Raw genomic sequence first — 25,153 nt, forward strand, 5'->3', positions numbered from 1 at the left:
ACTGGTTCCTCCTCCGATAATTTTCATTTTCCACTTGACTAAGACGCAGCAGAATCTTATTTGCGGAGAGGTAATAAGGTACACAGCCGTCGATGCAGTCAAGAGGGAGCTGTAATCCATCTATCGGCCTGTAATGTGTTCATCCAACACTCCACCTGCTGGAAGCGAAGCTTTTTCACCCACTTGACGTTTTTGTAGGTGAGCATTCGCCCTGCTACCTTTCCCTTCCTGCCATTTCTGTTTTAGCTCCACCTGCCTCCAGACCATCCCGTACACAAATAGGAATGTGCCTGTATTTCAATCCCAGTGATTAGTGTGGGGAAAACGTCAGCTGTCAAGCTCTCAGGAACGCTGTCTCTTCCCCCAGCCCCCCTTTGCCAGGCTTTCTGATATCATAATCCCGCTGTGGAGCTGTGCCGTCAGTATGAAGCTCGCACGCCAGCTCGGCTACGATGCGTGGATCTCTGCCGCACGTCAGATAATGCACCCCCCCCAACCACCACAGCCACCATCTTCCCACCACCTGCAACAGCTGACAGGCCTCTCTGGTGCCCCATCCACAGATCCACGGGATGCCATGTGGTCTCTGATCCAATTTTAAGGAGAGAAAAACGCAGCGGCATGAGGAGAAATGAGGAGGGAGTTCCCTCTTTGGGCAGCCATCTGCATTTCACCCTGTGTGATAGGGACTCCTAAGTGTTTTCCTTTGAACTGTGGATTGAGGATAATAGAAGGCACCCTGTGCTACACCGAGAGAGCATGCAAACTCCACACAAACAGAATGCGGGACGGGATTCGAACCCCCCCATAACAGTGCTACCCACTGAGCCACTGTGCAGTGACAGCTGCAGAAAATTGGGGTGGCCACCAGGGGGCCAGTTATATTTATGGGGGAAGCCACTCCACATTGCATCTGGCCACCTGGGAGGGGGCGGCAGTCCACCTCGTTATATTTTGTTGACCGGGAAGAGTCCCAAGGTCCTCCTCAGTATATTTAGCCCATCGCTATCGACCAGAAGACCACAAATGATGAAATGGAGCATTTTCCATTAATCATCCTGGAGACACACCGCGGTCAACTGATCGACGGGTCGGGCAGCTGCTCCTTACAGAATGAAATGCTCCGTATTCCTTTTTTAATTTTGGTGAGGGGTGGCAACTGGGGTGGCCACATATTTATTGGGGGGGGGGGGGGGGCAGCCACCCCACCGTGCTGTAGTATATGTAATAAATGAGCCAATTAAAATGTAAATAAATAATACAGTGTTGAACCACAGAAAAAGCAAAGGGGACTCCTGTAAGGTTAATGTGAAAAACCAAATGACAAGAAGATGATGACAGACACTTAAAAGGCATACCAATGCATAAAGCAATTTCTAAAAAATTGAAAATTTTTGACATCTCTTTAATATTATGTTAAATACTTAATCTGTTCAATAATCCAAAAGTCCTGTTCTGCATTTGCTTCATTATAGCTCAAAATAATACTAATAGAAACATAACTGTAGTACTAACATTTTAATAACGTGGTTTAGGTTATGTACATATTTCGGCATCTAGTAATTTAACTTAAAAAATTTATTTTAAGTGGCCCATATTTTGCGTGTTTACCGTTCTCTACTTGCCAACACAATCCTCACAATTCTTGCAATGTTACATTATTTATCCACCAGGTGGCGCAAAGTCAGGCGATATTTAACATACGTAGAAAATAAACAAGAACTAATTTCAAACTAGGGATATTTAGTCATCCTATTAAAATGTGCATCCAAAAATGAAAGAAAAGTTGTAGGACATTTTATAATGTTAAAAAAATTCCAAAAGAAAAATAAATTTCATTTTATTTTAGATTTCACGGAGATTTAATTTTATTAAAAGTTGAAGTCCTTAATTCATCCCGCTCTTCAGTTATTACCATTTCAATAGCGTCTTGCTTGTAATATCCAACAACAATAGGTATTGTATTTCCTGCATGGATATTTTTTACACGCCTAGGCCTATATCACATTTCAGCTCGGTTTCAGGAGCTGTGCACAACCATGCTGTAAAATACGTATCTAATGCGGAGGATATTATAGGACGAGAGGGGAAAACAAGAAACGGCTTCGCTCCTGGTTTACCTCACATGCTCAGGACCAAACTCGACACACAATTTTACGTTTTAAATTATCGGTAGCACTATATTAATATAGGATACAAAGATTCACATAAGCCCACTAAGACCACGTTTATAGCTTTTCCTTTCCCCGTTAATGGCAGCCAAATGTAGCACGTCGTGCGTGTCATCATTCAGTACTACTCATAATACTAAGTTAATATAGATTCGAATGGCAATTTACAGAGCGAAGAAATAAAGGCATTTGTTACGGATTAGAACGATCGCCGAGGTACATTATAATTTTTTTAAATATATATATATGTGTGTGTATATATGGATGTATGCAACTAGCCAATTGAGCAAAAAGCAAAAGCAGCTCCTGTCAATTAGGTGCCAGCCACGACTCCTGGGGTCGGGTCTAGTGATGGCCAGGCGGCGGCAGCCTGCTCCTTCTCCCAGTGGCCGATCGCAGCGCCAGCCCGGGATCCCCCGGCTGCGGTTGGATGCCGCGGCTGCCCGTTAGCGCTCCTCCCAAGTTCGGTTGCTCGGCAGCGTGCTGATGCTCATTGATGAGGAGAGAGGCGAGGAAAAATCCGACCGAGCAGGACCGGGGCAAGGCGCTCGTTCTTAGGGAAAGATCTGCATCCTCAGTTCTAATCTAATTGCAAGAGGAAACTGCTTAAAAAAATAAAAAAAACATGTAAAGGCAATTTTATGATCAGATCTTGCGTGGTAGTAATCCTGTTTCTGCTACGCTATAGCGTTCTGCATGCTCCCTTCTGGATTATTATTGTTGCCGGTGTTTTCAGTTTCTTGTTTCTATACGCGCATTGGAAAAATGGATGCAAACGACTGATTTAAAAATAGGAATAGCACTGAAGCTGCAAACTTCCGCGATTCGCTATCCGTCTGCCCATGGGGCTCGATTAGATCGGCCGGCGCCGAGGTCGGGACTCTGATGCTCCGCACCTGGCAGATTTGGGAAGTTTTAGTACCTAAAGGTGTTACGCTGGGCTCCCGGAATCCTTCAGAACTACAATGCCAACCATCAACATAGATACCGAAGTGAGTACAGACGCATTTATTGATATTTTAAATTTATATTAACAAAAGCATGAGATTATTTTTGTTTGAAATGATATTAATGCAAACAAGACCAATCAAAAATCAATACAATTAAATAAGAATCGATTCAACTAAGATTTTCTAATCTTAAAAGTATCCTATCGGTGGTAATTTGGCTTTGAAAGAAGCTGTATATGGCGTAAAATTAAATAGTTTTAACGATTCATATAAACCTTTTATCTGGCCATAAAATAGCTCTTGTTGCATATTTAGATAATGTTGCATATGTCGCTAGCGACCGAAGTGCTGTCATTCGTGTGCTTTATCAAATTTTGCGGTGAAAAGTTAATGTTTCCAATGTTACTGCCGGTTATAACACGATTTAAAACTAAATGCATACGCATCGATTGTCTTGAAATGGAATTTAAACACATAATTCAAACACATCTTTGGTTTGTTTGGAAACAAATGTTGTAAATATCGGGCAATAGTTTATAAAACATCCTCCTCTTCATAATTCGTCTACTCGGTTTAATTAATAACGTAGACAAACAAGACCATAACAAGTCACGATGACATGTGTGTGCATATGGAAATAATGTACGTGTGTGTACATGGTATTTAAAAGTTAGACTTTGTTTCTTGATGAGCAAGTATTATACGCAGAGCTTGAGATCCTAATACCCAGGGATGATCCGTCTCTGAGTAGTAGTTAAAATAATCGGCACGGCGGTGCCACAGGACCACTGCCTTATGTGGATTTCACGAGATTAACACCGGACTGTGTTTAGTCCTCGGCGCACAAACGTCACCAATCGGGATTACTTTGCCCTCCCTCCTTCCCACCACCAGTCGCTGTGGAGCGCAGCGCTGATCCGCCACGCACTTTGGAGGGAAGCACCTGCTAAGGCGATGTAGGTTCCGCACACCGTCCCACGGGCTCCCGGAACCCCTGAGACCGAAGCGCCCATGCGAATTGCAAATTGAATGTCAAGTATGCCTGAAGCGTGGAAGGAGGGCTCTTTAAGGTAAGAGTAGCCCCTTTTCTGAGATATTAATTATACAACATTGAAGCAGACTGTAGTTATAAAATATGTATATTTAAATGAATTCTATTTTCAAACCTTATGTTGCATTGGACCTGTAGCGTCATTTGAGGGCATGTAATTCCGTACAGGCCTACCTGTGTATGGATAGTATGACAGTAAAGCACAATTGACTTTCCATGATCTGTTTCCTGAACAGAAATACCCGACCCGCGGCCACATTCCAAGTTCTCCAGCGGCTGAGCAGGTGATGGTCTGGCCACGATGCTACGCTTTCCTGTGAAGAAAATCCGCAAGCAGTTCAAACTTCTCCTGTTACTGGTCCTGCTCACCTTTGCTGTCTGGTTCACATACCTGCATATCAACCAAGGCAAAGCAATCAAGCTCCATTTTAACTATGGGAGAGGTAGGCAATTCAAACCTCAGTCTAATTTTCACCTCCACGGTCGGGGTGATCGTGTGCTCGCCTGGAAATCATGCATCTTATAATTTTTTTAAAACGAATTTGTTTATTTATCTGGTGTCTTTGTTTTTGGTATTTTAGAGCATATTGTGGTTGATAATTCGGCTGTGCTGTTCAATAATTTAATGTGCACCATCTTGGCGAGTTATTTTTTTGTTTCTTAAATGCAGAATGGTATGGAATAGATTCAAGTAAGAATTGGAGGTTGTTTCCTCATCAATAATGAAAGGCTAGGTCTACAGTGAATGACTGAGAGGCTTGCCAGTCAGAAAACACTGCAGTGTATCATTATAGTTTGTTTAGATAATGGGGAAGCAGTTTCTCACCTCTGCCCTGTGCCAGTAGAACTTTAATGTTTTCTTAATGTAAGGGTTTACTGCAATGGACTGAAACACTGTTTATAGGGTATACCGCAGCCTTGTGCCCCGTGCTGCCTGGGATAAGCTCCTGCCCCCCATCCCCCACCCTTTTGCGATCCTGTCCAGGATAAATAGTCGGAAGATGGATGGATGAAAGCAATTTGTACCGAATATAAAATATTGCGATGCCGAGCGGTTGAAGGCAGAGATCGAGACAGACGCTCATGGTTGTTTTGCTATTTTATTAAGTCAGTCAGCCGACACGAATAGTATCACACCTGCAGCAAAACCGTGGGAAGAAATGAAAAGGAACTAAGAACAAAACGTTATTTATTTTATGGCAGCACGTTGGATGTGAAAACACGGCAGAGCTGGACAGGAATCACCTGGAACTAAATGAACTAAATTAACCGGAATGCACAAGCATCTTAAACACATAACAAACAGGTACATTCTCTCCAACTCAAAACGGGATATGCAAATCAGATTTAGTTTCGCGGCTGAAGTTACCAATCCGTCAGAGAGTACAATATGACACACACACACACACACACACACACACACACACACACACACACACAGGCATGGGACAAGTTATACTCGAACATCACGGCCTGTACGTGTACGCTTCTCGTGTTGCATTCACGTATACATCCAGATCCCTCTTTTGTTAGTTATTCCCCAATCCCTTTGTCCACATGGTTTCTGAAAACGTACCTCGACCTCATTTTCAATGAGTGTGGAGATGGGATCTCATTCTCGGCATTGATCGGTATTCTTAGACTTATTTAATCAGCCGAGTATTGTGTATTAAACGCTGTTATAATCAATACGCTTCACGGCGGTTGAAGGAGCCAACTTACATAAGGATTAAAAAGAAACCGCGAGGACTGCTGCGGAAAGGGCTGGAGCCGCGTGCTCAGCGCCTCGGTGCTGCAGGACTTGCACGTTCAAAGATGCTGCAGAAAAAGTAAGAGGAGAGGCAGCGCTGTGTAATTAGGGTTTAAAAACAGCCGTGACAAGGTAGTATGTTTTGTCAGCTGTCCGTGCTTTAGCTGCGACAGCAAGAGCTCAGCATCTTGGGAATTAATTATCTATCAAACAGTGAATTGGTCGTGAACAAAAGGGATGGCAAACAGGGTGATGCACATCGCTGCCCGAACCCCAGCCGTGGACCCTTTCGCTGCTCTTCGCGATTTGTAAATAGACTGCCTGCTCCCGTTAGGCTCACTCACCTCCTAGCTGGTGCATAGGGTCAGCATCGCCCAGCCGGCTCAGCAGCCACGAGAGGATGGTCCTGCCAGCCGGATGGCCCAGATCGCACATTTACCCTTATGGTGCCCAGTACACATCAGCACCTTCTTCGCTCAGTGATATCATAGACATGGCTTACAAAGTGTTGGGCAGGACGTACCCAGGGTTGCAATCTCTCACGCATCTGGTGTGACACTCCCACTTTCAGAATCTCACGCTAAACGTAAGAAGTCTTACGGCAAGTCTTTATTATTATTATTATTATTATTATTATTATTATTGTTATTATTATCATAAACTTAAAACTAGCCACATCAAAGGTGATGGGGTAGTTTGCAAACCCTACAGACTATTTCCAAGGTATTAAAAGTGTTACATACATGTAAATGCAGGTGCATATTTGAAAATCTCAGGCCAGACAACTGACCAAAGTTGCCAACCCTGGTTACCTGTGTACAGTACTGTCTAATTAGGATCCCTAAAAAATGACGGAATTTTTCATTTAATCTTTTGCTTATGGTGGTGGGATTGTGTATCTATCTATCTATCTATCTATCTATCTATCTGTCTATCTGTCTATCTGTCTGTCTGTCTGTCTGTCTGTCTGTCTGTCTGTCTGTCTGTCATTTTTCTCCGAATTTCTTAGGCATTAGCTGTTCTCTTTAAGTCTGTTTAAGTTTACCACACTTCTACACGTCATACCACCTCTGCGAGAACTGAGCAAAATTGCAGGTTTCTCCCTCAGGGAAGAAACGTCAGGAAAGCTTACACAGCCACTCCTCTTGCAGGAGCCAGGCTTCTCGTGGTGTGAGATAAGGGCATTTTTCCATCCACGCGCACCGGGAAGCGAGATTAGCGAGGCATCTCGCCTGCTGTTTTGGTGTAAGTGGCCCTGGTGCGGTTAGTTCAAAGCCCATTAAAGCAGGAGTACGGCGAGCTGTCGGGATGATCTCCGGCAGGTGCAGTTCATTCTTGGTTGTTGTGCGTCTGTCGGGGTGCCGGGGGGGGGGGGGGGGGGTCTATTCATCAGACTGGGGTGGGGGAAGAGGGTATTGTGTGCAGCCAGGGCTGGGTAGAGAGAGGGATGCAGGGATACTTTTTGTTGGCCATCTTCATGTCTTCGCTGTCCACTCCTAACACAGGAGCCGCTATCTACTGTCACTTGCTGAAGTTGCTTCTCCATTGTGATGTTAAACAGATCCTGTAATCCATCCCGAATCTCATAAATGTTCGCCATGCTAATTAGGCCTCATAGATGAACCAACTGGGCCTTAGAATCAATGGGGAAGCAATTCAATCGAATGTGTTCTTACCAGCCCAAACTTTGATTGTGGCTCATTCAAGCTTTAATTAGCTCTGCACAGAATGCGACTCAAAAAGAGGGCAATAATAGCAAAGCGGCAGCATTGCAGGCCTGGCTTGAGACGGACTTGCATATTTACAGGCCCCCAACGCACAATGATCGGCCTGTCCTCCGTCGTAATGTTTACTGAGGTGCTCCGAGTTTGTAGCCAAACAGTTTTTTTACAGGGCTGCCAATGAATGGAGCGATTTAATTAAAAATGTGCTCGCACACATGTGCACGGAACCCCCCCTCTCTCACACACACACACACACACACACACACACACACACACACACACACACACAAACACGCCGGATGTGCGGATCCTGGCGGTACGGCGTCCGTTCTAAGTGTCCGCGTAAGAGGGGGGAAGCAGACTTGACTTCAGTTTCGGAAAGACTGCAGATGCGTAAGATAAATAAGGTCACAGGAAAGGCCCCGTTTTGTCCTGGTGGATGGAGGCTGCACCATTTGTGGGAAATGCCCCCCCCCCTGCATACTTGAGGCTGTGGGGAGCAGAAGGGGGGGGGGGGCTTCTCTGTGACTTGATACTATCAGTAATTCAGAGCGGCTCTTGCAGAAATAATAGCCATCACTGATATTACCATTATTACTGCTTCCTCTTCCTCTGTGACACCCCACCCCCCCCCCCCCCCACACACACACACACACACACACACACACACTTCTGTACTGCAGTTATACTGCTCGCGTTATTACTGCTGGGGTAGCTGCACTCCTGCATGGCTTCAAATGTCACGTCATGTTTAATGTAACAGACCAGTGGGCTCACAGTCAACTCTGCGATTTTTAACTTATTATTATTATTATTATTATTACTATTGTTTTATGGGCAGACATGCTTTTCTTATCTGGAATTAAAGTTAATGTCTGTGATAAAACAGAGCATGATGAATGACGGAACTTGCCGGAAGCCAGACGTGTTGGCGTGCTGCTGCATTACGCTCTCTCTTGCTGTATCCTATAGCCTGCTGTCATAGCAACAAAGAAAGACCCTGTTTCTCCCCTCTTCTTGTGTCTCAACTGTTTTGTTTTACATAAACGTGTGATGATAAGTACTAGGCAGCCAAAATTGTGAAGGACACCTATGTTTTGACACCATTTCTGTGTTCTTCACTACTTTCCAGTGGGCTTGGTCGCTCCATCTATTTTTTTTGTAGCGCATATAAATTTTGGAACCGAATTTGTACGTGACTCAGACGGCTGGGGAGACGAGGAGAGCCTAACTGACAGGGTTTGTCTCTTTCTGTGCTGACAGCGAGGCTTTCTGGAGCTGCCTCCGTTAATGGGTGTTAAACAGAGTTTAATTTCACAGTCACGAGTGGAACGCGAAGGACAATTCGGGATATTTAGGAATCCCAAGGGGAACGCCGTAGAAGATGAATTTCAGCAATGAGGTTTAAGATGCCTTGGGGGTTACTGCATTTATAAAAAGAATAATTTTAAGCATTTGTCAAGCTGGAAATGGAGTGAAAATTAGACTTCAGCGGGTACACATTTACGTAGCAGTTGAAGGTTTTAGTGGCATGTTTGACACTAATGTCTTGATTTGCATTATGGTGCTGCTGAGGATTTAAATAGCAGAGAGCAGGCCGGTGCCCGTTCGGCAGCTGAAGCTGGGCACTGTTCAGGGCCAGCTGGGTGTCTTGAGCGCTTCGCTCTGCTAGGTGAAGGGACTTCTTTATTCTGTCGGTAAATAAGTCCCAGCTGTGTTAAATGGAAAAATACTGTGGGCCTCTAGTTCTTCCTTAAGCCAGTAGGCTAAAGAAATCTTCCGGGAATATCCACCTTTTCCTCACCCCCCGCCCCCTGTGTTGGATCCCACTAGATGCATTGTTTGAAGATACAGACCCAACAGCACATGAAGGCGGGGCAGAACGAAGTGCCCGGAACCTTCTAACCCTGCGGATAATGTAATTTGCTTATGCCCCCATTTCTACACAAGATGGTTGTTGATATCGGCCACACGTATCAGGTTAGAGACAGGAGGGCCGCACGGGTATAGTGTGAGAGTGTAGAAATAAAAAATAAGATACAGGGAATGAGCTCTTGGTGAATGATGCCTTTGTCTCCAGGCAGTCATGCAGGAGAGCCAGTGGGGTATGCAGTGATACCGTAAATCCCTCAGGTACCATTCAAAGAGAAGACCTAGCAAGCCGTCCACACGAGAGTTATTCCTCTTAATACTCATTCCTTAGTGTCTTCTGACTTTTATGGGCTAAATACTATCATACATACTACTATATTATCTTTACAGCTTTCATACAGCAGGGATATGGACTGAGCCGGAATGGTCATCTTTTAATCTTGCTCTTCTGAGTCGATAATGTGAAAGATCATAAACATAAACAGTCTTTTGATGACAATTTTTTAAAAAGATTTTCCTATACACTTCTTTGCACAGCTGCCCTGCAAAAAATGACATTTCAATAACTGATGCAGTTTTAGCGCATAACCAGCAGCAACAGTGGGACATCCCTAGCCTAGTATGACTAGTCTAGTGCCGTGTAGTATAGTATTGTGTAGTGTAGTATAGTGCATACTGTAGTATATTGAAGTGTAGTATAGTGTTTAGTATAGTGTAGTGCATAGTATAGTTTAGTGAATTTACCATAATGTATAGTGTAGTGTAGTATAGTGTATAGTATAGTATAGTGTAGTAGACCAAGTATGTGTGTTCAGAGAAGAAAGCACAGTCAGTGGACTCCTAGGAGTAGATGGGCTTCATGAAGACTCTATGACATGATGCTCAAAGGGCCATGAGTTTGGATGCTTCCAGGCATGTCCTTTGAAGTGAGCCTCTGAATGGCCTTTGATCGGCATTCGACAAGGTGCTTCGAGGTGCTTGAGGATGTAACTTGAGCTGGGCGAAACCAGCCAAGGATTCATATCCACAAAGAAAGCCTTCCTGTCACTAGGTGCCGTCACTATAAAGACGTCATCCTGTCATATTTGGCGAGTTGATATTGTTGTGAATGTGGCCTGATTTCACCCCCTGTCCCGTAACCTGAACCTGTCATTACTTTTTCATAACCCAGCATTTAGTCATTTGCTGTTTTTAATTAAACCACCTAAGAAGATTAGTTAGATCAGATTCTAGAATATTTGTATAGTTTATTCATCAGGCTTCTAAGGTTGTATGCATTGTGTCTGTGTTTCAGGAGTGCCAGGTGCGGTTCCTTCAATGCTGTCAAATGTGGTTCTTTAACACCGCTAGTAACCGTGAAGCGTGTAGGAACATTTCTTGACCTTTCTGAGTTTCTTTTCTTTTGTCAGGAATTTTAGACTGGCCTCTCCCCAAGCATTCTAACTGTTCAAAGAGTTTACAATATAGATTTTCTTACAGAAGCACACAAATGATGAACAGTGTGGTTCAAGCTGATAAAGATTATGACAGGGGTGTCAAAGGTTTTGACTGCGGTACGATACACTTCTAGTTCTGTATTTGCACTTGTGGCCTTCCTTTTTGCTTTAACCACTCCTGCCATTCTTCCTCTTTTATTAACATGTTTGTTTTATTCATCGCACCATTCTTTGTAAACACACAACCCTGGAAAATCCCAGTAAGCTGGCTGAAAAGATAGAATCGCCAGTGCACCAGTGTGATGATCCCTGCCAGTGTGATGGCACCAGTGAGATGATCCCTGGCAGTGTGATGGCACCAGTGTGATAATCCCTGCCTGTGTAATGGCACGAGTGAGATGATCCTTGCCAGTGTGATATCACCAGTGAGATGATCCCTGCCAGTGTGTTGGCACCAGTGTGATGATCCCTGGGTTTGTTCTTGACTGTTCGGTCTGCCTGCCCGGGGGGGCTGGTCATGAGCCAGGAACTTACATCCTTTGAGAAGACACAAGGGAGTGGTTTATTTGCTCTCCTCATTGTTTTCTTTTGATTTAATGGACCCATATACATACTATTCATCAATCAGTCATCTAATCTGCATTTCATTACTGAGTTCTTTACCGGAGTTGACGTTATTTGAATGGTCTGACATGTTGGGTCGTTTTCTATGCAAGTTCCCCTTTGTGTCTTCTGGTGCTCATTGCTGTTCAGTTCAGTGTTTTGATTTGAGGGCCTGGGTTTGGTTCCCTTGTATTTCATCCTCAGTATTCTCTCTTTTGGTGGTTTCCAGGTGTGCAGTTCTGCGGTTAGTTGGCATCTTGTCTTGGGTTTCCTGGTTCTGTTTAACTGGCAGCTGGTTTCTCTGTTTGTGATCCTGATTGTCCGGAGTTCTGCAGCTGGTTTGCCATGCAAACGATATCTTGTTTTATGTTTGCTATGGTTAGTGTCCTGCTTTTGAGTTTCAGCCCCTTTTCCTGGTTCCTCGTACTGGTCTCCCAGTCCTCCCAGTGCACTTGAGCCTCACATTTTGTGAACCTTCTCCTGGAGCTCATTGGTTACCTGCCTCCTGCAGGCTGCTGCCCAGTTGCCACAGTCTGCCAGGTCTCTGCCAGGGTTTTGGCTATTCAGCAATATCCTCTGGCTACTATGGAAGAAGATCCAATGTGATTTCTTTGGTTGGTGGGATTTTTTTTGCTGTTTTCATTATAATCCCCCCCTTACTAATCTCATGGGTAAACCAAAATTAGTCTGGGCATCAAATTGCCCATCTGTACCGTGTTTAGACAGGTCTTCAAGGTAAAAGTGGATGCCAGTAGTGTTGGGTTTGGAGGTGTCCAGTGTGCAGCCGGGTCTGTCGGCAATTGACCATCCTGAGTTCCTGCTTTAAGAATCCAGTTCTTATCAGTTAAATTATTCTTTGCAGAAAGACAGGAGGTTTACAGAGATCACAATCTGTTGACTTTCTTGAATTCTCTTCAGTACCTAAGTCAGAGTCTAAAATCTCTTAATTAGGTGTCTTAGCCATTCTAATGCTCAAATGAACGGTAATGGAGCTTTTCTGCTGCCACCAGGAACCGAGCTGTACCGCGTTCCATTGTGAGGTACCTGACCTGTACCCGACCTGTACCCGACCTGTACCCGACCTGTACCCGACCTGTACCCGACCTGTACCCATGCTGACATGGCGGGAAGTATATCTAAAGTGAGCTGACTGCATCAACTACCATCTGATCAAAATGCACATCGATACCAGTGATCTGTGTCAATATGCATGGATTATCTGAAGAAAAAACTGCATATTCTATATATTATTAATTGTTAGTAGTATCGCACATTGCAATGTATTAATACATTCCTACTTGAAAAAGTGTTATAGAACAGCTTAACGGATTGGATTCGTAATGCAAATTTACACAAGCGAATGCTAATGCCGCTAGCGTTTGGTAACATAACATGGCGATTCTCACATACGTACTAGTGGAAATTAGCACATAGTAAACAAAAAAAAAATTCAGTTGTACATCATGTGAACAGTAAATAAACCTCTTGTTGGTCTTATTTCACTGTCAGTCTCCAAGCCTGGCAGCGCCTTTATCGAGCCGACCTTTCTACAGTGGAAAACCGAAGTGAGCTGTAACCGAACTGTAAGTAGTCTCTTCATGGTATAGCTTGGATACGGCTCGGTTCCTGTATGCCAGTGGAAAAGCGCCGGAACTGAACCTCGATCCTGTCTCTGTGCTGTTATGTCCACGTGATTTGCTGGTTGGAGAAACAGGGTTTTTGTATTAATGAGCTGGAGTACCTAATTAACTGGCCGCTGAATATAATGTAACTTTGTGATGATACACTTCCAGATAAGCAGTTCTGGAAAATGAATGGATGTTGATGCTCGGAAGTCTATGGTTGTTCTTAATTTGAAGCCTTGCTGTTTTTTTTTGCAGGGTAATATTGGCAAAAGAATCTGTTTACGGACTATTTTTTTCAGCATGTGGCAGACATGAGATAGGCGACTGTGTGCCCGCACACAGTCCTGGTGGCCGGAGTCCAGCGTAGTCCTGTAGCATGTTGAGAAGAGGAAGGTTCACTGTAGGGGATCTGGAGGAATCTGCCGTAGCGTATGTCGTTCTCTGCAGGCTACCCCAGCAGACCCTGGCCAACAGCGTCATTGGCACTAATGAGACTGTAAGGAAAGCCATCTCCCAGTCAGACAAGGCCCATACTGTTGAGAGCTTCTTTAGTAAATTATTAATGTTTTTTTCCCTTTTACTTTATCTCCTTGCTGAGTATAGTGCTTTTTAGAATCTCTGCACTTGTTTACAGACTGGCCAGCTGAGTTACTCTTTGATTGGCTCATGGTGATGTCACATGACTCACAGTGGCGTGTAGAGGAAGGGCTGGTGCCCGTAGCTGCCTTTTGCTTGCAATGGGACCCAATGTGCAGAGCTGTGTCATTTAACCTGATTCATCTGATGGGGTCCTTCCTGCGGGGCGCCTCGCCGAACAGATATGTGTCATAGATGCCGTGAAATTATGGTAAACGGCGACGGCCCTGTGCAGTGTTCATGGGATTTGTCACCACACCATACGAGTTAAAAAACAAACCAGATATGGCAGCTGGAGTGATGGAGTCAGCTTCAGATAATGGAGAAACTGCACCGTCAGCTTGGCCCATGTAACGGAGTATGTTTGGGCAGTTTTGCACTCTTGCAGCCTGATTTCCATCTGATGTCATCGATAGGTCTGTGAAGAGGCGTTGCATGGGCGGAAAGTTCTGATCAGGGCATGGAAATGGATGGGGGAGGGCGGTGTCTGGTCCAAATGAAGGAGAACAGGCAGTAGAGGAGGCTGACATCATGAAGGGAAAACATCTAGCAAAGAGCGGTTGCCCTCACCTGCGTCCTGAGGACCGTGGCAGTACATTAACGCAGAAAACAGTGCAGGCCTCATGCTCATTCTGAGTGATGGTGGCTGGGAGGGGGGGGGCTTTAGTAAATGTAATATGCGACCTGCTGCTTTTTTTTCAGCTTTGGGGGGGGGGTGGGGGGAGGTTAACGCCTCTGGCATAGTAATGCCTGGTTGTTTTCGCCTCACATCCAACACTTCAGCAGGAGATATGTCCGAAATGCACACCCCGAAAAAGAGCTACCATGTCCATTCACATTCTTATTCTGCGATCGCCCTGCGCCTGCAGCACCGCAGCCCTGAGACTGCTGAAGAACAATGCAGCGATGACTGATGCAACGATGAGGACTTCTGGGGCTGAAGACGGAGCCAGGGCACGTCGTCGGCGTGTCGCTCTAATTGCTGCCTCGGGGCAAGCCGAGGTTGGGGGATAAAACAAGGCATGACAGCCCGCTGACTCCTCTGTTACATGTGAAGCGGCCTTGTGGTGAGGGGGGGGGGGGGGGGGGTCGGAGGGCGCGTGTCGGGCATGGGGGACGACCTGTCTCTGAGAAGCCATGAATGCCTCATCTTTTAGGGGATGCAACAGCCCTTTCCTTTCTCTGTCTGTTAGCAGATGAGCTCGTCATGCCAAATGCTTACTTCTGATGTATTATTTATGTTGCGTTCATTTATTTATCATAGCTGGTGGCACTTCATGGCAGCTGTAAGAGTCATTTTAAGCTTTATGGGGCGAGGATACCGTGCTGCTGCATTAATTGACCGGATTAAGCTTCTTGGAGGTGATTCCAGTTTTGCTGTCAAATGGGATTACGTCGTACTCATCGGGGGTTTTGGCAGTGATGGACAAATCAGTTAGATACGGCCCTGTCCTGCCACCACACAGACGTGCATCATGGTCACCGGCAGGTTTTTCAGAGAGACTTTCATGCGTGGCTTCCAGCGGAATCTGCGCAGAGCATCGACTGGACCTTGCGTGGGACTTTTGCTGCAGCTGTAGACTCATCTCCAGTGCAGATGAATGCACTGCATTAAGCCATGACTTTGCAAAAAATCCAGCTCTAGTATAATAAAAAAAAATGAATGATATCCTGCTGAACAGATACTGCCTGCTTTTGTAAGCAAAACACACACTTAAATTAAGCTGCATCTCTGATAAGGGAGTAAGGCTAACATTATTAAAGGTTCTGCCAGTGTTTCCATCCCTATCATTGCGGGCCGGTTTGTTCAATTTATGGAGACATTATCATAACTTAACTAACAAATTAATTAACTGTAAAAGTAATTATAATCTGAATAGCAAGCAAATGTTAATTATGTTCTGGTTGTGCAAGGATTTATATTCTCATTTATTCTTCTGCAAATGCTGATCCTGCTGAGGTTTTATGTCTTTCCCTTCAGTTCTTCAGGGTTTATTTGACCCTAATCTTTCTGTTAAGGTCAGTCCGATTAATTTTGACTCCGCGCTTGGACTTAATTGTGAGTTTCAGCCTGAGTTTGCCTGTTTTTGAAATGTCACTAAGCGCACCAGTTGGTTCATTCTGTTTTCTTTTTGTCATGTGATCAGTATAATTCACTCCCTTTTTTAAGCATAAGGCTGTTGCTGCTGTAAAACCAAAAAAGACGCTATGCAGTGACTTACTGAAAACCGTCGAGCGCATTCAACCCTGGTGTCCTTTCTAAACAGGATCTATTGCATAAATCTTCTGCATGTGCCACATTAATATTAGCTTAGGTGCTTTGTAGACAATGTTGCCCAAAGTAATCTCCTAATTGTAGAACAGGTAATTTTTCCTGACCTATCAAGCATATGAATACAATGGCACGGTCCTGATTGGGCAGGAACCTTAAACATCTTGGTAATTAAGGCAGATCCATAACCGTTGCACTGCTGTGCTGATAGTACGTTGCGATTGCAGTCCATTTCAATACTATGCACGATCAGTGAGTGCACTGTAGGGGAGGCTAGAAAGGAGGCGGGGCTATGAAACATGATCCAGTGATTTGATTGGTGTGCCAGCATTGCCTACTATAAAAAGTAAGGACGTCTGCCAGCCTCTCTAGTTCCCAAGTGGAAATGTAAGTGAATGGGATTTATCTACAGAGGGCTGCATTTTTTTCACACCTAATTTCAGAAAAAACTTCCAAAACATCCTTAGTGGTTTTACCCAACTACACTGTATTTGATTCTCATCCTGAGCATTTAAAGAAGCATTTTTATGGCAGATCAGATGGCTGAGTGAGATGGAATAAAAACCAGCCAAATGGCAGGATACTTGAGATAAATGACCCCTCGCAGAATCATAGCCCCTTTGAGGTGCTGTTTGTTCATCTTGGCTGCCTTAATGATGGCACCGCGATAAGCAGCATAACAAATGAATTTTAATGGGATGGGAAACGTGAGCATTTTGCCTGCCTCCCTGGATTGTAATTTGAATGGAGAATTAGGTTAAAGGCTTCATACGGAAGTGCCCTCCTACGGTTTTATGGCTGGGGGGGGGGGGGGGGGCTTCATTCTCTAACTACGGTGTATCATTCAGGTCATGTAAAGCTCTGTCCAGTGGCCAAAAAAAAGCTTTCCCTGGGTTGGGCGATGAAAAGGATCCTGTTGAAAGCTTTTAGTGAACAGGATGGGTGGAGACGGAGAAGAGGGACTTTATTAAAGCCCATAATGCTTGGTCATTCTTGTGGGGAAGCAGTAGGAGTTTTACGGAGGAGGAGAATAGATGCATGTTCTTGGTGGAAAGGCTTTTTCTTGAGTGTGTGGAGGTATTCAGTTTGCGTGAGAGTCAGGTTTGATTGAGGGGCTGTGTAAGGCTGTCTGTGGCTTGAAGCTTGGAGACGGGCTTTACTGAATGGTCCTGCTTCATTGCTGTCCTGAGGCTGGCTGCTTTCTGGGCGCCTGTGGTCCTCCCCACTCCTCATGCTCACTCATCTGGGCCCTCAGCCACAGAAGCCCGGGAGGAGGAGTCTTTCAGCCTCTGTGTGGATCTGGTCCAGAGCACTAGTGCGTAGCAGTGTGAGGTGGCAGCAAAGACTCAGCTGAGAAATTCCAACCAATCAGAAGAATGTTTTATGATATCTGTATATCAGGGGAGGTGGCGATAATGTTTCTAACAGCCCTTTACGGTCAGAGGTGGAAAGTTCCGGTCCAGAGAGTAAAAATCCAGACCAAGATTTTGTTTCAACCAACCATTTGAGTTCTCTGTTACTGTGAGTCTTTATACTCAACTGGGTGGTTGAAACAAAATCCTGGTCTGGATTTTTACTCTCTGGACCTGAATTACCAACTTCTGTTTAAGGTCCAGGGTCCAAGGTTCAAGGTTGTTTTTATTTTTATCTATAAACAGAACAGTGAGTCTCTGGTGTGCTGCCCACTGGCCCTACAATGCACAAACTCACTGATGTATAAATTGTTTTTATTCGATCCGCGTTTAAAAGTAATTTATTCTCTGATGGAAACGGGGGTGATAGTTGGGGCGAATTGATTTAGAGCATGTTGCCTGTTGCGTTCAGCCGCGCAGAGGCTTGTAATGCCGCACTGGGACATTTGTATCCCTTAAAGACATTAATCAAGAGAGAGATTCATTTGTGCCTATATGTACTTCGCTGGCAGCTGAGAAGCAAACTGCATTTAAATAGAAGAGTAATTGTTGAAGCTCTTGTTTATCTAACATCTACAATGCAGGTGAAGTAATTTAAAGGAAAGTCCATGTATACTATGCCTGTGGTGCTATGGCCTCAAACCTCCTGGGTTAAGGTGCTTTGAGTCCCACAAGTGGCTCCGTTTGACTCTGCTTGCACATGTCTTCTCTGGGTATTTCACTACTCGGTGGAATATATGAATCGTTTTGATCCATGCCTGCGGTTAGCGTTGTCACTCTTTGGGGCTCCATCAGCATAAACATGCTGTTCATTACCTTTAAAAGGGCTCTGTGCATTTACTTCCTGTCTGTGCTTGTGCTCAGGGTGGTATGGTGGTCTGCAGAGGTGGAAAGTTCAGGTGCAGAAAGCAGAAATCCAGACCCAAGGTTTGGTTTCAAAGAACTAGTTGAACTGGTTAGTTGAAACAAAATCTTGGTCTGTATTTGTACTTTCTGAATCGGAACTTTCCACCTTTGTTGGTCCGTCGGGGAGCGCTGGCTAGTGCCCCGGGTGTTCGAGTACTTCTGCGTGTGGAGTTTGCATATTCTCCTTGTAGCAAGCAGGCTGTCTCCCATAATCCAAAGACATGCAACTAGGATCAACTGTGACTTCAAATTACCCACAGGCGTCCTTCCTAGGATGTTCATTTGCCTTCTGCCTTAGACATACTGGATAAGCTGCATAGATGATGGATGAATTGGTGTCTGAGTTATATATATATGTATCAGTGTATGTGAGTGTATAATGTGAAATCAAATTGTGAAATTGTACTATTGATTATTAAATGGTACACTGTGATTGCCTCAAGCCATTAATAAACCAAACTCATAGTGCATCTATCATAAATTAAATATTTATGTGCCTATTGCACAGATTTGTACTTTACTTGAGTGAAAAAACGTCTCTTCAAAATATAACTTGACTTTGTGGTTATTGGTCAAATCATGCGGAGTCCGGCTTTCCTGTTTGCATCTCTGTGCCTTTGAAGCTTGAGTCACAGTAGTGTGTCAGCCACATCATTGTCCTCTCTTGTAGCAGTTATGGATTCTGGTGCCTGAAATGGTGAATGTCCACTCGTGAAAGTACTTGCCATGTTGAATTAGACTCAGGAAACGCAGGCTCACAGGAAAAATACTGAGTTCTTCTGAGAAAATCTCTCTCCAGCTAGAAAATCTAGTGGCATTTCCCATGGCCTGCTCAGTACCCACAGAGCTGCCGGCACCAAACTGATCCACTTGTCAGTCTTGTGTTCCCTCTTGCCATGGCTTGTGAACAAGATCTCAAGATGGTTAAACACCTTCACAAAAGCGGACCCTCCTCCCTGACCTGAAAACAGCAATCCACTCTTTCCTGAGAGAGTTCCATAGCCTCCCATCCCTGTCATTTTGCACTCAGCGTCGAATTGCTCAAGTGTGTGTCTGAGGTGCGGGGTGGATGAGGCCAAAAGCACAACATCATCCGCAAATAGCAGGGATGTCAGTCCTACACCCGTTTACCAGGCACCATTCTAGCCACAAACGCACCTCGATATCCTGTCCGTGATAATCGCAAGCAGGTGTAGAGCATGTGGACTATGTCAACTATGTTCGCATATTCCCACAAACTCTGACACAACTGTGTGAGGTAGTATAATTAGTCCACTGTTCCATGTCCAGGCTTCCTTCTGCAGTGTTGGATGGACACTCTTCTCTAGTACCCTAGCATAGCCTTTCCCAGAAGTATGATCTAGTGCTTTTAATATCTCTGGAAGGACTTCATCTGCCCCTGCAGCCTTTTCACTATGGAGGCCTATGACCACCACAGTGACTTCAGCTGAAGTGACTATTATTCAGCAGAAGTGCTTCCTCAAGAAAGTTAAGCAGTGTTTGATACCTCTTGATAGTCTCTCTTCATGACTTCGGTCACACACAAGCTTTCACCTTCATGCCTGCTTCTCCTGAAGCCTTTCTGGCCTGTTGGCACCTGTCAGCTGTCTCAGGACACCTCCATGTAGAAGTTACCCCAAAGGCCTCCCCCCTCTGGTTGACAGCTTGCCTCACTCTGGTGTCCACCAGCAGGGCCTTTTGGCCACAGTTCTGTGCAGCTGCTGCAACGGTTGAGGCCTTGAAAATCGTCCATTCAGACTCAATGTCCCTGACCTCACTCAGCACGTGGGAGATTCTTATCCGGAAGGGTAAGTTGAATTCTTCTTGCACAGAAGCTTCAGCCAGACTCTCCCAGCAACCCCTGACTGCATGTTAGTCAGTGTTGTCCTGGTCCATCTGGCCTCTTTCCCATGCACCAGTTTTCAAATCACCATCAAGTGGTGATCAGTTGATATCTGTGCCTGACTCTTCACCCGAGTTTCAAAACCGTACGACCTCAAGCCAATTGAAATGACTACAGTGTCGTTTATTGACTTTTCAGTTCAGGGTGCTTTGGGTCCATGTGCACTTGCAAACATCCTTGTGTTCAAACATGGTGTTTATGGTCCCGAAGGGCACCACTCAGGGTTAGATCTGGGAGAACCTTCACAATGACCCCCCTCCAGGCGTATCTGTTATCTGTTAAATGAGTGTTGAATTTTCCCAGCCAGACATAGATTCTGTAGCTGGTGCCCTTTAGAGCACCTCACCTCACCTCTACTCTGGGTCTGCTACTTAGTGCATACACACAAACAACAGAACCTCCAGCGGCACGGCCCTCAGCCAGGGACTGTGAGCATCTCCCACACCCACTTGCAGTCTCTCTCTATGGGTGGAGTAAGACAGACTCCACCCCTAATCAAGATGTCAGCTTCCAGAGACCACCAAATGTGCACGGAAGTGAAGCTGATTCTATCTAGATAAAACCTTTATATCTCCTGCTCCTTCCCTGCCAGAGAGGTAACCTTCTACCTACCCAAAGCCAGTGTCATTTTTAATCCATTTAATCCGTGTTGGCCCCTCCCACTTTCCCACTGCCCAAATGGCACTGCATCTCACCTCCATCCTTCATCTTGTGGATGGGGAGCCCATTAGATAGCTTCCAGTGGCCTTTTCAGGCTGAGCTTAACTGGGTTTTGTGGGAGGCCTGGCCACCAGGCATTCACCGGTCAACACAACCTCCAGCCCTGCCTGCTGGGATGGGTCCCAGCAACCTTATTCTGGGTAGGTTACACTAAAAGTACCTTTTATTAGGGGTCTTGAATCACAGTCATTCTGGCCTCTCCCCACAGACTGGTTCACTATGGGAAGCCCTAACTGGAAGTTTAAGCTACAGACGACTGCTCTGTGGAGCATCGAAGCACGCAAAACCCCTCCACCATGTTCAAGTCACTTTAAAATTCTTTAAAATAAATATAAAAATGTAAGTTTGGACTCTTTTGAAAATAAGATTTTGTTTGTGTTCCAAGAATATGTAAGCAGCAGGGTACTGACGAAGCCTCAAATTTTATATTTTTTATTATTATAATGATTTTCTCTGAGAACCTCTAAGTTGGTTCCAAACTGGGTCAGACGAGGTCACTGGGGTTATCACTGGAGAATATTCAGTGGAGGAATTTATTTTGATTCCTGGTGATTTTAAAAACTATGTAATATCAATGTGAATGATAATGATACTGACATGATACGGATATTTATATTGCTGTATATTTGGTCTTTACTTTTCATAATGAAGTGGCGAAGTGAAATTGTCATATAATGTCTGAAAATATCAAATTGTCTTATGCTAATAAGCCATTGGCTGCACAGGATCTGCTCTGCTCCCTTGGAGACGCGTCGCTCAGTGTGGAGAGCTGTGTGTGTGCATGTGCTCTTTTTGGAGGAGTCCTTGTAGGATGTGGGAACCCGCCTTGCTGTGGACCCATCTAGTGGCTGGGCTGGTAGGTCGGTCCAGTCCGCCCGGAGCTACCAGACGGCTCATTGGGGCAGGTGCTTGTGTTTACTTCTCACGCCCCAAATGTAAGCAGAGGTGGATGTTGTATTATTGCGGAGATGCGGCTGTTTGCGCAGATTTGGCCTTTGAGCAGCGGGTCTGGGATGCGCTGCAATTTCTGCGGATTCCCGCTTCGTGTGGCGCTCACCGGCTCTCCCGTTTAATTTTCTTGCTATTAAAATGTGCTGCCTCACATTCCTGTTCAGGCAGCCGTTACTCGGAATTGCAAAAGAGCTTAGATTTCCCCGTTATGTTACATCCCCCTTTCTGCGTGGCCCATTAGTAATGATGAGAAATATTCTTTTTAAACGAGCGCGCATGAATGTGAACTCACACAATCTGTGTGATTGTGATAATCATTAGGCCCTTTTTTTCTCTGGCGGGAGTGGCAGCCCTGGTGCATTCTGCTCGAGAGCCGGCCGTTTGGTTGTAGTGCTGGGGGGGGGAGGGGGGGGGCGCGCTTCAGTTACCACGAGCCGTTCTGCCGCTGTTTATCATTTATCGGCTCTGAGAATTCTCATGCAAACTGCTGTGTTCAGTCGGCTGTGTGAATCCAGGGTTCTTCAGGCTGCGCCGGTGCTGGGTATCCTGGCTCTGCGGGGCGGGATCAGTGTAAATGTGTAAATGTGTAAATGTTTTTTTAAAAGCGCTCCTACGTTTACATTCTGGCTGCTGTTGGGGTTGTTGTTGGGGGTGTATAGTGGCTCGCTGGGAAGCACTGGTGCGTGACGCCTCTAGGGTCCTGCTGCCTGTGGAGTTTGCATAGGCTTCCTGTAATGTGAAGGTTTCCTCCAGGCATTCTGGAATCCTCCCATAGTCCAAAGACATGCAGCTGGGCTATTTTCATTTAAATTGCGACTGAGTGCGTGCAAGTGCCTTGATTGGCATCCCGTCCAGGGTGCGCCCCAGCCTTCTGCACTGTGCTGCCTGCAATAGGCCCCAGGTCCCCTGTAGCCCTGTCTAGGAAAAGCTTTTGAAAGATGGATGGATGGGTTGTTGTTCTTACTAATATTTGGGCTGTGACTCGGTATCTCTCTGTCATTCATCTAACTAACTTCTGTAGCCAGCTGTTCAGTACAGGCTGCAGCCTTGTACATTATGTCATGACATGTCACTTTAATATGTAAATAAACTTCCACAGTACTGCTTCCAGGGAAGGCTCTCTCAGCACTTCTGGTGCTTTTCCACTGCCACTAGGAACCGAGCCTAAGAACCGTATGCGAGCCTTACCCGAGCCGTACCCACGCTGACATAGCCCTGCTTACTAGCGTGACCAAACCAATCTAGCGTGACCACCACCTGATTAGTCAAAGTGCACGGAGATACCGGTGGTCTGCACATCGATTATCTTAAGGGGAAAATGTGTAAATTTTATATATTATTCGTTATTAATAGTATAACCCATTGCGATGTATCGATGCATTCCCTAAAAATTCAGAGCTTGAAAATTTCCAAGCTACCTACTTAAAAACATACCGTAGAACAGTTGAATCGAACGGATCCATCATGCAAATTTATGCAAAATAATGCTAATTCCACTAGTGTTTGATGCTAACATAACACAGCGGTTCTCAAAGTTGCACTAGAAAATTAGGAAATTAGCACACCGTAAATCACGCGGTATATCGTGTGAACAGTAAATAAGCCTCTTCATTTTTACGTCACTGTCGCTCTCCAAGCCCGGTAACACCTCTAAGGAGCCGGCCCTTCTGCAGTGGAAAACCAAAGCGAGATGGAACCGTGCTATAACGGGTCTCTCTTCAGGGTACGGCATGGGTAGAGCCTGTATGCCAGTGGAATAGCGGCATTTGTCTCTGTAAAGGTTTGACTGACACACGTCAGAAGGGTGGGTAACAACCGGGAAACATTGCTCATGTTTCACTGGAATGCGGCAGAGTGAAAATGCACTAAGGATTACTGCCTCCGTGGAGGTTCAGAGTGGAGAGAATGCGATTTTTCATCATTAGAGGTAACAAAGGTAGTTATTAAAGTGATGTTTTATTATTTTTGTCTTGCCCCTCTAAATGAATACCTGTCAAAGTGCTGTGACCTCACTCTTCTCTAATGGCAACCGGGTAAGTTATGAATTGGTAATTGGTGCCATTAGCTTCAACACTCTGTCAGTGGATGACACAGGGATGAGATGTAAAGTAGGACTGTGGGGCGGATACTGGTGTGTCCAATCGGAGTTTGTGCTTCTGGTTGCCGTGGTAACATGGGCTAACCCCTCGTTTCCTCAGAGCGGGTGTGTTGTAGCTGTACCCAAATCAGCTCCTAGCAGCCCTGTCACTCGTACCCCCCCCCCCCCCAATGTGCTGAGATAGCTAGCCCCCATCCCTTCCTTTTTTTCATTCTTTGGCAGGGCCGGGCGGTCTCTGTCACTGAACCCATTAGCCGGTCATCTGTCATGCTAATTGAGAATCGATGGAGAGGAGTGCTTGCTCGGGACTAGCCGTGTTTCCAGGGAGCAGGCCTCCGTTCAGGCCAAGGCGCGACGGGAACCTCCACCTTTCGGGCTCATTTCATTAGCAGCGGGCCGCTAATGAAATCTCTCAGTGACGAGTTGCTGCCGCCAACCCACGAAAAAATATGCTTGTTGCTAAGCCTCCATAGTGAATGAATAGATCATCTTGAGAAATGCAGGCTATGTCATATGTTTGTTGGGACTGGAGGGAGTCCTGTGCAGGATCTGTTGGTCGGAAGGGACTATAGGGCTGTGGGTAGTATAGTTAGGGCTGGATCATGGTCCTGTGTGGCCTCTGGGCACCTGCCTCAGAGAGGACCCCCTGTCATGGGGTGGGAAAGGAAGACACAGAAGTATAGTGCGCATCCCACGTAAAGACTCGGTATTATCACAGTGTATTTGCTAGGAGACCTGGGGGGCCTGGTAATAAACTCTCACTGTATGTGGAAAGGGCCTGTATACTAGGGGCCCTTGTGGTTAACTTGCACTGTGTGTATGTTGAGAGGCTCTGGGGCCCTAATGGTCTCGCTGTGGATGGCGAGGACCCTGGGGGTCCTGATGGTTAATTTGCACTGAATATGTCAAAGAGCCCTAGGGCCCCGATTGTCATCTCTTGTTCAATACGCAGGGTTCTCTGGTGGGGAACTCGTGTTGTATATGAGAGTTATAATGTCCCAGAACCTGGGGCCAGTGATCAGTATTGCGATCTGTCAATAACAATTCTGTCAATTTCTGTTTCAAAACTACCC

At 45.4% G+C, this 25,153-nt stretch overlaps 1 protein-coding gene across 2 annotated transcripts in view; it reads left to right on the forward strand.

The window, feature by feature from the left end:
• Positions 1-2,672: 2,672 nt before the first annotated feature.
• b4galnt4a (beta-1,4-N-acetyl-galactosaminyl transferase 4a) overlaps positions 2,673-25,153 on the forward strand; it is a 114,991-nt gene continuing 92,510 nt past the window's right edge. For both annotated transcript variants that reach the window (XM_048973459.1, XM_048973460.1), the window contains exons 1-3: positions 2,673-3,163; positions 4,016-4,191; positions 4,409-4,615. In XM_048973459.1, the coding sequence (XP_048829416.1) occupies positions 4,474-4,615 (142 nt within the window). In that variant the 5' untranslated portion in view covers positions 2,673-3,163; positions 4,016-4,191; positions 4,409-4,473. The remainder of the gene's footprint in view (positions 3,164-4,015; positions 4,192-4,408; positions 4,616-25,153) is intronic.

This window comes from Brienomyrus brachyistius, chromosome 13, assembly GCF_023856365.1.
Source record: "Brienomyrus brachyistius isolate T26 chromosome 13, BBRACH_0.4, whole genome shotgun sequence".
Taxonomy (NCBI): domain Eukaryota; kingdom Metazoa; phylum Chordata; class Actinopteri; order Osteoglossiformes; family Mormyridae; genus Brienomyrus; species Brienomyrus brachyistius.